Below are 14,465 nucleotides of genomic sequence, written 5' to 3'. Positions count from 1 at the left end.
TGTATAAATACAGTATGCATGTCTGTGGGTGTATGAATGTATATATACAGTATGCATGTCTGTGGGTGTATGTATGTATATACAGTATGCATGTCTGTGCGTGTATGTATATACAGTATGTATGTTTGTGCATGAATGTATATATACAGTATGCATGTCTGTGCATGAATGTATATATACAGTATGCATGTCTGTGCATGAATGTATAAATACAGTATGCATGTCTGTGGGTGTATGAATGTATATATACAGTATGCATGTCTGTGGGTGTATGTATGTATATACAGTATGCATGTCTGTGCGTGTATGTATATACAGTATGTATGTCTGTGCGTGTATGTATATACAGTATGCATGTCTCTGCATATACAAGAGTGGTGAACGTTTGTAAAATAAAGGGTTAAGGCTGTCAGCTCTTCAGCTCACCCTGTTAACCCCTTGTGCTTAGCTTTTACACAGTATGCATACAAGATACAATCACACGCAGAAAACAGACGGTACCATCCTCTTCACCGAATAGATTGCAAGCCTCCTGTGCAAGACTGTTTTCTGTAGACTCTTCCTGAGGAGCCACAGACATGTTACACAGCGTCCAGGGGCCGCGCATCCTCATACAACGTCCCACAGGAGGCAGGAGAAATCAAAGCCTGGATTCTTGTACATGGGGAGGGGGAGCGATCAGCTGCTGCGGTGAATGCCCCCCATACATCTGCGATCCCTGGTGGTCTCATTTCTAGGATAATCCCATTGATTTCCTCAACTCGTTATATCACAGAGAGGAGCGTGCTGCTTCCTTACAAAAGACTGGACGTGACCTCATAAGCCAGCCCTAGACATCCAGGCAGTCTACTGCCCCCCACCACCCGAATATACCCCTAAGAGCACCACCACCACCACTCATCCTGGGGTAAACATGGTCCTTTAGCAGTGCGATGGTGACGCCAATATGAACTGATGCAGGGATAAAGCCACTGTGGGCGGACTTACACGGAGAACATCTCCTCCTCTTGTTTTACTAGTGCAGGCAGCAGCTTCTCCTCTTCATTGAAGAAGAGCTTTTAACATCTGCAGTGAGAGATGAGGGTGAGTAGCGTCCGCTCGGCCGGGGGATCGTGCAGGAGCTTTGTGGGTGATGCTCTAGCACAAACCCAATAGACCATGACCCAAGATTTGCATGACCATCTCCAGAATTTGTATATTTTTGGGTACTGGGTTTACAGATGGGTAGGATAATCCCCTGGTGGGCATTCGGCTGGGTTTGGGGGGGGGGGGGGGGGATGGAGGAGTAAGATTATATGATTTAAAACTCTAGTGATGTAAGAATCTTGGCTGAGCTGTGAATTTGAGAAGAGCAGGGGAGGTGGGCGATGCTTGGATAACGTTCGGTTTGCAGATATCGCCTTACTGACGGGTGTTAGAATAAGTCATGTAGGACTTAGACCACTTAAGACCGGCGCTGGATGTGCCCGAGCTCCTTCCCGAGCTTTCCTTGATGTGTCTACAAGCCAGGAGCCGTTTGATGCTGAAGACTTACTCCTGGGATCCTAAATCTCCACCATCCACATCCCTCTCAAACCAGACTTTTTAAGGATTCAAAAAAAGGAAAGGAAAGAGAAGCTTTGAAAATCAATATTATGTCTCCTTTTCGAAGCCTTCTTCTCCGTCTTTGAATTAATACAGGGAGTCAGCTGCGAGGCGATAACGTGCATTATACATGCCGTGAGACACTATCTACTTTGTGGATCTGGCCCCATGGGGAGCCGGGCTTTATGATGCTTGTGCACACATTACCATAAGGAGGGGTCGGGAGCTTGTATTGTTAATCAGATTTCTATTTTCTATCCCCCCATATCCAGGAGCTGCCTCCATCTATAATGGGCTAAACCATCACTTGACATGCATCCAGTCCACGTCTATCACTGCTCGGCACTACTCTCCTTGGGATGTATCCGGAAGCCCGTCTAAATGTTGAATGTTTGAGCAGCACTCAAGCCAGGATAAGTTGCACGCTTTCCAAGTCTTCCGTTGTTACCACCGGTGGAATATCTCGATGACGGACAATGCCAGGTTGGAGGACATGCTACATTTAGGACCATCATTCAAGCCTTCACATTGCATTTTGCCACACATTTACTAGGCAAAGTCAAAAGCAAAAACTTCTGCCTCACCTTATTTTCAAGGTTCAAGGCTAGGTACCGGTTGATCATGAGGTGGCAACACGTGCTACTTCTCGTGGTCTACTTAGATCCGCTTGGTCTTCTTTATCATAGTGAAGCTGCTGCAAAAGCTAAAGGTAACAAGAACCAAGGTCCATCCAAAAAACCTGCCAAAGGGAAGGACCTTAACGCCACAGCTATACCCCTTCCAGTCACAACAAGGAAGGTGAAGAACCCAGTGGCACTACCTTACGAGAAGTGTTTGGGCTATTACGATGTCAGTGGTCAATGGGACAAAGAGTTTGACTGTAACCACACCACCCATCCCTACTGTTGTGGGACCTGTTCTTTACGCTATTGCTGCGAACAACGCAACAAGAGACTGGACCAAATCCAGTGCAAAAAGTTGATTTGGGTGGTCACCACCAAACCTAACGATGTTATGGTGGAAGTTGATGCCTACGATCCACTCAATGACAAAACGAACACCACTGTGTACATCACCTGTGGAGTCATCACCTTTATATTTATTGTTGGGGTATTTGCCAAAGTGGCTTATGACAAAGCAAGACGACCACCTCGGGAAATGAACATCCACAGGTAAGAGGAACCTATGTTTTAGTACTATGTATAAAAATACTAGCAAATACTTCACAGTTTCATAGTTTATACAGCTGAAAAGAGACACCAAGTTCAACCAAGGGAGGGAAGGGATTGGATGAGGAAGAGTTTTAGGGGAAACAATTCTATATAACATAACCATCAATGTTATTTAGGTGTAAAAAGGCATCTAGACCCTTCTTGAAGCTCTCTGCTGCCCCTGCTGTGACCAGCGCCTGAGCTCTGCTGTCCCTGCTGTGAGCAGCACCTGAGCTCTGCTATTCCACAGATTGACAGTTCTCGTATTGACTTAGTATTTTCCCTTGCGTTTTGGGGAACCAGTGATGACCAAAAGCTATTCTCAAGGTCCAAACTAGTGGTTAGTCACCTCAACCTTTTCCATAACTTCTTAAACCGGTCTTGTCGATGTTCTACCAAATGAATGTCTTCCTCATGGTCACCTCTGCTTTGCCGATTGACACTGAACCTTTCGCAGCTGATTTTTGTCTACACCTACGGTTATTGGATTAGATGAAGAACAAATGTTCTGACTAAGAAGTGAGAATATGCACTGGAATCTTCTCTAGTCCGTGTATAGTCCAGTTGTCCGTGTATAGTCCAGTTGTCCGTGTATAGTCCAGTTGTCCGGGTATAGTCCAGTTGTCTGTGTATAGTCCAGTTGTCCGTGTATAGTCCAGTTGTCTGTGTATAGTCCAGTTGTCCGTGTATAGTCCAGTTGTCCATGTATAGTCCAGTTGTCCGTGTAAAGTCCAGTTGTCCGTGTATAGTCCAGTTGTCCGTGTATAGTCCAGTTGTCCGTGTATAGTCCAGTTGTCCGTGTATAGTCCAGTTGTCCGTGTATAGTCCAGTTGTCCGTGTATAGTCCAGTTGTCCGTGTATTGTCCAGTTGTCCGTGTATAGTCCAGTTGTCCGTGTATAGTCCAGTTGTCCACGTATAGTCCAGTTGTCCACGTATAGTCCAGTTGTCCGTGTATAGTCCAGTTGTCCGTGGATAGTCCAGTTGTCCGTGGATAGTCCAGTTGTCCGTGGATAGTCCAGTTGTCCGTGTATAGTCCAGTTGTCCGTGTATAGTCCAGTTGTCCGTGTATAGTCCAGTTGTCCATGTATATTCTTGTTTTTGATGGTTAAAACCTGAGACGTTCATTAGATTATGGTTCCTTTCTACTCTTTTGTTTTACATAACATGTAACAAATATCCATTAATGAGACCTATGGGTCCTGTGGCTCTCCCCACCCATTAAAGCCTCCACAAACCTGAAGTGACAGCCGGTTAATGTACGGCAAATAAATGCACATTGCATATTTGACGGGATTAGGGAGACAGAGTATCGTTATGAACAATGGAACGTCACTACGGGGGGTTTTACATCAGGAGATTTCATTTAGTGTCTCCATCCATCATTTGTCATTTCTGTTGGTTCTCACAGGGAAGAGACTGGTTTATTTACTTTACAAAAAGTTATTGCGAGAGCTAAGAGATTCAGAGTAGTCAATGACCAGCAACAAAATCACCTCCAGGTCTACAAAATGTCCTGAAGGTCATGTGTGAGATAACTGGGAAGCTAAGGTTCTCCAAACAATACATAGTTGATGAAGAAGCCATCAGTCCATCTTTAGAAGAGGTTCCTATGGATACATTTAGTTATCAGAGGGTGGGGAACAATATATATAATCTTCAACGATGATGATCTAGAGGTCTACAAGATGTTGGGAAGTCCATCCATAAGATGACAAGGGGTCCAGCTAAATAGGTTTTCAAGAAGGAAGTTAAAGATCTTTCAAGCCCTACAAAATCGGTGAAGATCCCATTGGTGGTTCTTCTTTACGAGAACAACGTGTGGTCAGTTTAGCTATGAGCTCATTCGGCCAAGAACTATTCATTCCAACGTGCAGACTTGGGTCCATAATGGAGGTTCACGGTTTCCTCCAGAAGAGAAGAGTCAACTTCTCCCAGGGAAACTAAGATTGGGCACGAGAAAACTCAACATGCCAGATCTTTCTCTTCATCCTTCGTAGAGTCAGAAGCCCACCATAAACATAAGATTGTTGGTAGGTCCTGATGTCATTGGTCGGTCTAGTCAACTTTTTCATATTTGTGGTGACATTAACCATAGTAGGACCTGCTCTATCATGATGTATACCCCAGCGTCTCAACTGGTTTGCCCCAGGGGGCTGTTTAGCATGTTCTATCATGACGTATACCCCAGCTTCTCAACTGGTTTGCCCCGGGGGGGCTGTTTAGCATGTTCTATCATGACGTATACCCCAGCTTCTCAACTGGTTTGCCCCGGGGGGGCTGTTTAGCATGTTCTATCATGACGTATACCCCAGCTTCTCAACTGGTTTGCCCCAGGGGGCTGTATAGCATGTTCTATCATGACGTATACCCCAGCGTCTCAACTGGTTTGCCCCAGGGGGCTGTATAGCATGTTCTATCATGACGTATACCCCAGCTTCTCAACTGGTTTGCCCTGGGGGGCTGTTTAGCATGTTCTATCATGACGTATACCCCAGCTTCTCAACTGGTTTGCCCCAGTGGGCTGTATAGCATGTTCTTAGAGTGGACGATCAGCCCATGACTCTCTTGCTCCCAAGTAGTATATGTAATGATGGTGTAGAGCATCTCCCAGTCTGGAATTTGAGGAGCTCTTCTCTTGTTCTGTTCTTTCACGTAGGACATAACAACCTTCATTATCTTATCGCCCTGATTTGCCCCCCCCCTATCTTCCCATGTTCATAGGCAATCACTGGCTTCCCCTTGTTATCTTCTAGAAACAGCGCCTCCACTGTCCATAGGTGATGACTGGTATTGTAGCTCAGCTCTATAGAGTTGAATAAGCCTGAGCTGTAACATCATGCACAACCGGTGGACAGGTGGAGCGGTAGCCCTTTAAAATTGGAGGTGACTTAGTTTGGGGTAGTGTAGGGGCTCCTCCACATCGTGGCCACCTACGTGGATGACAGATAGTGGGTGACAACCACATGTAATAGTCACGATAGCTCGTCAATCAGCTTTTTACACAATCTCAAGTCTCGAGTGTCAGTCTCTACTGTAATTCTGTCATTCTATTCCTGAAACTAGAAGACGCGGATGAGCGTCCGGTGTCAGGAGCCGGTAATGTAGATGGATATATTATATCACATATATAGAATGTTATATCACCCAGAATCGATGCTACGTCTGTAACTGCAAGTCATCGGCTTCTTAGAAACAAGATACCAGTCGATGAATTCTCTTCGGACAGGAACTGAGATCCTCACGAGATCACCTAGAACGTTCTAGATAATTGTATCATACCGACTATTCTTACAATGAGGTCATTGTCAGCCAATCAGGAGCAGCCGCATGTTATGTAATGATCATGGCCGCAGGATGACCACCAGCATGGCCGCAGTACCTACCTCTCACCCCGCGTTGTCACCCAGCTTTACTGGAGGATGGACCCGGCAATTATCACCCTGGAGGCTTGTAATACACGGCGGCGTCCTACCTCATGGCTGCCTCCAATTATCCGCAGGACCATCCTCTATACAGCAATTATAATAATGCACAGAAATTAATAAGTTAAGTGAACATTATTCACTGGAAGAAAGAAGCTTCCGCCGCTGCTTACCATAGCAACCGGCAAATGTAGGAAACTACCACCCCCAACAGACACTGCCAGAAGATACATAGCAGATAGATAGATAGATAGATAGATATGAGATAGATAGATATGAGATAGATAGATAGATAGATAGATAGATAGGAGATAGATAGATAGATAGATAGGAGATAGATAGATAGATAGATAGATAGGAGATAGATAGGAGATAGATAGATAGGAGATAGATAGATAGATAGGAGATAGGAGATAGATAGATAGATAGGAGATAGATAGATAGATATGAGATAGATAGATAGATAGATAGATAGATAGATAGATAGATAGATAGATAGATAGATATGAGATAGATAGATAGATAGATAGATAGGAGATAGATAGATAGATAGATAGGAGATAGATAGATAGGAGATAGATAGATAGATAGATAGATAGATAGATAGGAGATAGATAGATAGGAGATAGATAGATAGATAGATAGATAGGAGATAGATAGATAGGAGATAGGAGATAGATAGATAGATAGATAGATAGATAGATAGATAGGAGATAGATAGATAAATAGATAGATAGAGATGGATAGGAGATGGAGAGATAGATAGATAGATAGATAGATAGATAGATAGATCTATCTCTCCATCTCCTATCCATCTCTATCTATCTATTTATCTATCTCCTATCTATCTATCTCCTATCTATCTCCTATCTATCTATCATCTATCTTCTATCTATCTATCTATCTATCTATCTATCTATCTATCTATCTATCTATCTATCTATCTATCTATCTATCTATCATCTATCTTCTATCTATCTATCTCCTATCTATCTATCTATCTATCTATCTATCATCTATCTTCTATCTATCTATCTCCCATCTATCTATCTATCTATCTATCATCTATCATCTATCTATCTATCTATCTATCTATCTATCTATCTATCTATCTATCTATCTATCTATCTTCTCTCTCTCTCTCTCTGTTCCTTCTTATCTGTCAGCCTCTCTGTTATATCTGCGTCTTTCCTCCTATTTCCATGTAATGACACTTTATGATCACTCTTTTATTTTCCTGCTATGTAATAAATGGCGCAGGATGGAGAGGGATCTGCAGTGTAGAGACATGTGGAGGATTTGGTGAGGGGGGTCCTTGCATCGCTCCGCGGATCTTTCTGTAGATGTTTCTATAGTCGCAGATGTTCGGCTCTGGAGGTTAATGTTCCCGCTGCCTCCAGGCCCAGAAGACTTTCACATTCACCGCGGCCGCTCATGGAGGAACATTATTCAAATAAAGGCGACTCCGACCCCCCCCCCCCCCACCGGTGTCTAGAGCCCCTCCAGCTACAAGACTCATCTGTATTATGTCCTACAGACTGCAGGAAGGACTGAGGGAGCCGAGCCGGAGAGGAGGATACAGAGAGCTGGAGAGAGATATATATAGAGGGAGGGAGAGAGAGAGAAAGGAAGAAAGAGGAAAAGAGAGACAAAGCTGGAAAAACTAGACTAGAGATGTAGAAGGTGGATGGACACAGATGTATAGGTGATCACCGGCTCCTGGGACTCTGCTATGGAGCTGCCGGTGCCTCCTGCTATGGAGCTGCCGGTGTCTCCTGCTATGGAGCTGCCGGTGTCTCCTGCTATGGAGCTGCCGGTGTCTCCTGCTATGGAGCTGACGGTGTCTCCTGCTATGGAGCTGCCGGTGTCTCCTGCTATGGAGCTGCCGGTGTCTCCTGCTATGGAGCTGCCGGTGTCTCCTGCTATGGAGCTGACGGTGCCTCCTGCTATGGAGCTGCCGGTGCCTCCTGCTATGGAGCTGCCGGTGCCTCCTGCTATGGAGCTGCCGGTGTCTCCTGCTATGGAGCTGACGGTGCCTCCTGCTATGGAGCTGCCGGTGCCTCCTGCTATGGAGCTGCCGGTGCCTCCTGCTATGGAGCTGCCGGTGTCTCCTGCTATGGAGCTGACGGTGCCTCCTGCTATGGAGCTGCCGGTGTCTCCTGCTATGGAGCTGCCGGTGTCTCCTGCTATGGAGCTGCCGGTGTCTCCTGCTATGGAGCTGCCGGTGTCTCCTGCTATGGAGCTGCCGGTGCCTCCTGCTATGGAGCTGCCGGTGTCTCCTGCTATGGAGCTGCCGGTGTCTCCTGCTATGGAGCTGCCGGTGTCTCCTGCTATGGAGCTGCCGGTGCCTCCTGCTATGGAGCTGCCGGTGCCTCCTGCTTTGGGGCAGCACATAGACCCGGGTTTCAACTTACATCAAAGTTAGCGAGTGAACCTAAAGTCAGAAATCCAATGAGTCCAATCATGAGAACGAGTCTGTGTACATAATGAATGTGGTGGAACCGGATCTGCGTTATCGGGAGTCCGCACTGTCCTATGTTCACTGGGCGCAATGGAAAGTCCCAACTCAGCATTCGCACCACAACTGCACCAAATCAAGGTCAAGCAGGCAAAAAATGATACATCTCCTGTAGAACATGGTGGCCTTTATCTTTTATCCCAGGAAGTTTGGGGGATATTTATCATGTGCAGCTGCCCCGATGTACCCTTCTCCACCAGGTCCTGTGGACAGCCGCCCCGGTGTATGCCAGGTCCTGCAGACAGCTGCCCAATGTACCCTTCTGCATCAGGTCCTGCAGACAGCTGCGCTGGCTTACCCTTCTATACCTGGTCATGGGGATAGCCACCCTGGTGTACCCTTCTACACCAATTCCTGCAGACAGCTATGCCGGTGTACCCTCCTACACCGGGTCTTATGGACAGCCACGCCAGCATACCCTTCTCCACCAGGTCCTGCAGACAGCCATGTCGGTGTATCCTTCAACACCAGGTCCTGCGGACAGCCGCTCCGGCATACCTTTCTACACCAGGTCCTGTGGACAACTGCCCCGCTGTACCCTTTTGGTTGGCTTCTATGTGTCCCCATGACAGAGATGAGATGCTAGGGTTCTGAAGTTTTGTCATAGGTGAAAGTAATTTAAGATCTTGTGATCCTGTAAAATTACTTGATGTCAGCAATTAATTGTCTTTCATTTTTCAGCAGGGTCGGCATTAGGGGGCGGCAAACTGGGCATTTGCCTAGGGCCACACGTTCTATAGGGGCCCCCTGCATGTGGAAATTTGTGGGCAGAGGATGGGGGGATAGGACAAGGACACACTGACACTTGGGGGACAGGACAAAGAAACGCTGACACTTGGGGGACAGGACAGGGACACGCTGACACTTGGGGGACAGGACAGGGACACGCTGACACTTGGGGGGACAGGACAGGGACACGCTGACACTTGGGGGACAGGACAGGGACACGCTGACACTTGGGGGACAGGACAGGGACACGCTGACACTTGGGGGACAGGACAGGGACACGCTGACACTTGGGGGACAGGACAGGGACACACTGACACTTGGGGGGACAGGACAGGGACACGCTGACACTTGGGGGACAGGACAGGGACACGCTGACACTTGGGGGACAGGACAGGGACACGCTGACACTTGGGGGGACAGGACAGGGACACGCTGACACTTGGGGGGACAGGACAGGGACACGCTGACACTTGGGGGACAGGACAAGGACGCGCTTACACTTGGGGGACAGGACAGGGACACGCTGACACTTGGAGGACAGGACAGGGACACGCTGACACTTGGGGGACAGGACAGGGACATGCTGACACTTGGGGGACAGGACAGGGACACGCTGACACTTGGGGGGACAGGACAGGGACACGCTGACACTTGGGGGACAGGACAGGGATACGCTTACACTTGGGGGACAAGACAAGGACGCGCTTACACTTGGGGGACAGGACAGGGACACGCGGACACTTGGGGGGACAGGACAGGGACAAGCTGACACTTGGGGGACAGGACAGGGACACGCGGACACTTGGGGGGACAGGACAGGGATACGCTGACACTTGGGGGACAGGACAAGGACGCGCTTACACTTGGGGGACAGGACAGGGACACGCTTACACTTGGGGGACAAGACAAGGACGCGCTTACACTTGGGGGACAGGACAGGGACACGCGGACACTTGGGGGGACAGGACAGGGACAAGCTGACACTTGGGGGACAGGACAGGGACACGCGGACACTTGGGGGGACAGGACAGGGATACGCTGACACTTGGGGGACAGGACAAGGACGCGCTTACACTTGGGGGACAGGACAGGGACACGCTTACACTTGGGGTGCAGGACAGGGACACGCTGACTCTTGGGGGGACAGGACAGGGACACGCTGACACTTGAGGGACAGGACAGGGACACGCTGACACTTGGGGGACAGGACAAGGAAATGCTGACACCTGGGGGGACAGGACAAGGACACGCTGACACTTGGGGGGGACAGGACAGGGACACGCTGACACTTGGGGGGGACAGGACAGGGACACGCTGACACTTGGGGGACAGGACAAGGAAATGCTGACACTTGGGGGGACAGGACAAGGACACGCTGACACTTGGGGGACAGGACAGGGACACGCTGACACTTGGGGGACAGGACAGGGACACTCTGACACTTGGGGGGACAGGACAGGGACACGCTGACACTTGGGGGACAGGACATGGACACGCTGACACTTGGGGGACAGGACAGGGACACGCTGACACTTGAGGGACAGGACAGGGACACGCTGACACTTGGGGGGACAGGACAGGGACACGCTGACACTTGAGGGACAGGACAGGGAGACGCTGACACTTGAGGGACAGGACAGGGAGATGCTGACACTTGGGGGGACAGGACAGGGACACGCTGACACTTGGGGGACAGGACAGGGACACGCTGACACTTGGGGGACAGGACAGGGACACGCTGACACTTGGGGGACAGGACAGGGACACGCTGACACTTGGGGGACAGGACAGGGACACGCTGACACTTGGGGGACAGGACAGGGACACGCTGACACTTGGGGGGACAGGACAGGGACACGCTGACACTTGGGGGACAGGACAGGGACACGCTGACACTTGGGGGACAGGACAGGGACACGCTGACACTTGGGGGACAGGACAGGGACACGCTGACACTTGGGGGACAGGACAGGGACACGCTGACACTTGGGGGACAGGACAGGGACACGCTGACACTTGGTGGACAGGACAAGGGACACGCTAACACTCGGGGGACAGGACAGGGGCACGCTGACACTTGGGGGGACAGGACATTGACACGCTGACATCATTATATCTGGAGGCGTCTTATCCTCTCTAGTTTCTCTGTCTCTCGCATTGTTTCCGCTGATTCTAGATTTTTGGGGTGATTCACTATTTCATTTCTCTCTGAACATTTCTTGATTTTTCTCTCTTTTTGTTCCTATCATTTGACATTATTAAATTACTCATTTTTGACCGTTACTTCTGAGCCCCCCTAACATGTAATTCCGTTAGTCACCGTCGTAGTCAATGACTCACCAGGGACATATGACATATCAGGAGATGCACTTGGCCAACGTTCAGACTTACTTGGAAGAGAAGATGTGTTCTTTTATCCTGGTGACATCTCAGTCGTCTGTCTCATAGGTCCATCTGGTAATCAAAAGTCATTGACCCATCAGCTTTATCGACTAACTTTGATGGTTACCCCTTTCTTATGGAGGGATTGAGTCCAGGAATGGAACATAGACAAGAAGTCCACTACGTAGAGTTTATACACAGCTGGTACTGCACGTAGAAAACAAGATCCTTTCGACAGATGGACGAGCAATGTGTCTTGAATGGGTCTTGAAATGGACTTGTAGGCAGTAGGTTTGTGGGTGGCCAATCATGTCACATGTGCTTTCCTAATGCCTTACTGGCGCTGTGCAGACACAGAAGTTTATGGAATATTTATGGACCATACATGGCTTTGAGCTACCAATCGACCCCCTTTATGCAGTCAAAGCACTTTTTATTGTAGGTCTGGATAGGTTCTTGGTCAAATTGCATCCTTGGTAGGTCTTCTTAGTCTTTGTCTACCCTAGGACATTCTACCTTTTATTTGTCCTCAATAGGTCATTCGGGTCTTTATAACCATAGCTTGGTAGATCTTCTTATTTTCCTCCAATCTGTATGGGTTCCTCTATGATAAGTTGACCATTCTCAAATTCATTGATGTCTTGGGATTCAGACAGATTCTGGTCTATGTCACCTGGTGATCTCATGAGCTTTTAGGATCATACATGGCTTTTAGCTACTGATGTTGGGCGAGTAGAGAGGGGCCTTGTTGGCCGTGTTGACCCCACAGCAACGACACAATGTACATTATATCTACTGATATTCTCTTGAATTATACAGCGGTAATCTTAATATTACATTTTTGGAAGCAAACGAAACCTGAAGGATTAGTCATGAATTTGAGCTTTTCATGCTCCATAAGTCATTCACCAGCTGGAAATCCAATATACATACAGTAGGACAATGAAGAAGGGGGGATTAAAGTTGTATTAGTTTCCATAGAAACATATGTTAAAGGAACTCATTGATTCCTAAGGAAATTGTAGGCGAACCTTGTATAGACCTGCGGGGGATATATGTTAACCCATGTGATGCAGAAAGGAGTCCGTATATCATAGGTAGGTAATTGTATCCCCAGATTTCCTGGTAATAACTTACAATAGGTCTTCCTCTCCAGATGTTTCTTCATGGTCTTCATTTAGATGGGATAGGTCTACCTGGTTGTAATGCCGGTATCCTAGATTGGTTCATGGTCTTCATTTAGACGGGATAGGTCTACCTGGTTCTAATGCCGGTATCCTAGATTGGTTCATGGTCTTCATTTAGATGGGATAGGTCTACCTGGTTCTAATGCCGGTATCCTAGATTGGTTCATGGTCTTCATTTAGATGGGATAGGTCTACCTGGTTCTAATGCCGGTATCCTAGATTGGTTCATGGTCTTCATCCTAGATTGGTTCATGGTCTTCATCCTAGATTGGTTCCTGGTCTTCAGATGACAAGAGCAGATATTACAGGTCTTCATTTAGCTCAGGGCTCCCTGGTCTTCAGTTAGATTGGATTGGCCTTCTCAGTCATAAAGGAACTGGAGCAGGTCTTGTTCTCTAGAAAGCCTTGGTAGATCTTTGCTTCACGTAGCCTAGGTATAGTATCCCTTCTTGTCTTGTGGCCTGGGTAGGTCAGACTTATCTTCATGTATATTGGATAGGTTTTTGTGGTTAAAATATAGCCCAGGTAGATCTTCCTTCTCGTCATGTAGCCTAAGCAATTCTTTTCAAGAAGGCAGAGAAGATGACCTTGACCTTCATGGACACGAGTGGGCAAGTCTTTCTAGTATTTATTCATCTTGGTTATAAAGAAACCTTATTAGTTCTTTCTGGTCTTCATTCAAACCCTGGATGGGTCTTTGTGGTTATATTTCATATTATATTTCAATCTAGAATGATCTATCTTGTTTTTGTGAAGTTTATGGTAACTACAGTACATTTTCTTTTCTTTCAAGTAATGAAAAACTGACTTTTGGGCCTTCATGTATTCTAGATCAGTATCGTTGGTCTTTATTTTCCCTAAGCAGGTCACCCGGACCATGCTGTAACCTAGGTTTTCCTGGTCTTCTCACTACCTGGTTATCTCTTTGTTGTCCTTGGTGCTGCGTAGGTCTTTTTGACTGAAATGTATCTTAGCTACATCTTCTTAGTTGTCATGTGGAATGGGTAGGTCGTTCTGGTCCTAAATTACCCATTGTACTGTAGGCCTGAACTATATACTTAAACTAGATCTGTCTGAATGTAGCCACGCAAGGTATACTTGGTCTTCTCGTGCTTAGGGTAGTTCCACTTGGTTTTCATTTACTCAGAGTAGGCCTGCTTGGTCTTCACGTACCTGAGGAAGATCTGTCTCGTCTTCATGTCCTCAGAGTAGGTCTGCAAGTACTTAAGGAAGGCCTGCCTTTTCTTTTAAGTTCGACAAGTCTTTTAGCCAAGATATGGTCAAGGTCACACCCCCCCCCCCCCCCATTATGTAATTGGGGAATTAACACTTCTTTGGAAGCCATTTTGTCATGATCCCCTTGACCAGAACTTGCCCGTTGAGTGACTAAAGCTGAAATATTTGATATCTAAATGAATTCAGCTTCTCCAT

At 47.3% G+C, this 14,465-nt stretch overlaps 1 protein-coding gene across 17 annotated transcripts in view; it reads left to right on the top strand.

Moving 5' to 3' along the window:
- The first annotated feature begins 635 nt into the window (after positions 1-635).
- Positions 636-14,465, top strand: part of SHISA6 (shisa family member 6) — a 210,347-nt gene continuing 196,517 nt past the window's right edge. For 2 of the 17 annotated variants that reach the window (XM_072112706.1, XM_072112705.1), the window contains exons 1-2: positions 639-1,083; positions 1,857-2,756. In XM_072112706.1, the coding sequence (XP_071968807.1) occupies positions 2,206-2,756 (551 nt within the window). In that variant the 5' untranslated portion in view covers positions 639-1,083; positions 1,857-2,205. Of the gene's footprint in view, positions 1,084-1,856; positions 2,757-14,465 lie in introns of all 17 variants that reach the window. The other 15 variants (XM_072112710.1, XM_072112715.1, XM_072112714.1 and 12 more) reach the window with 13 other exon arrangements.

Source organism: Engystomops pustulosus, chromosome 6 (assembly GCF_040894005.1).
Source record: "Engystomops pustulosus chromosome 6, aEngPut4.maternal, whole genome shotgun sequence".
NCBI lineage: Eukaryota > Metazoa > Chordata > Amphibia > Anura > Leptodactylidae > Engystomops > Engystomops pustulosus.
Note: the sequence above shows the minus strand (reverse complement) of the source record. Positions and strands in the feature narration are given on the sequence as shown.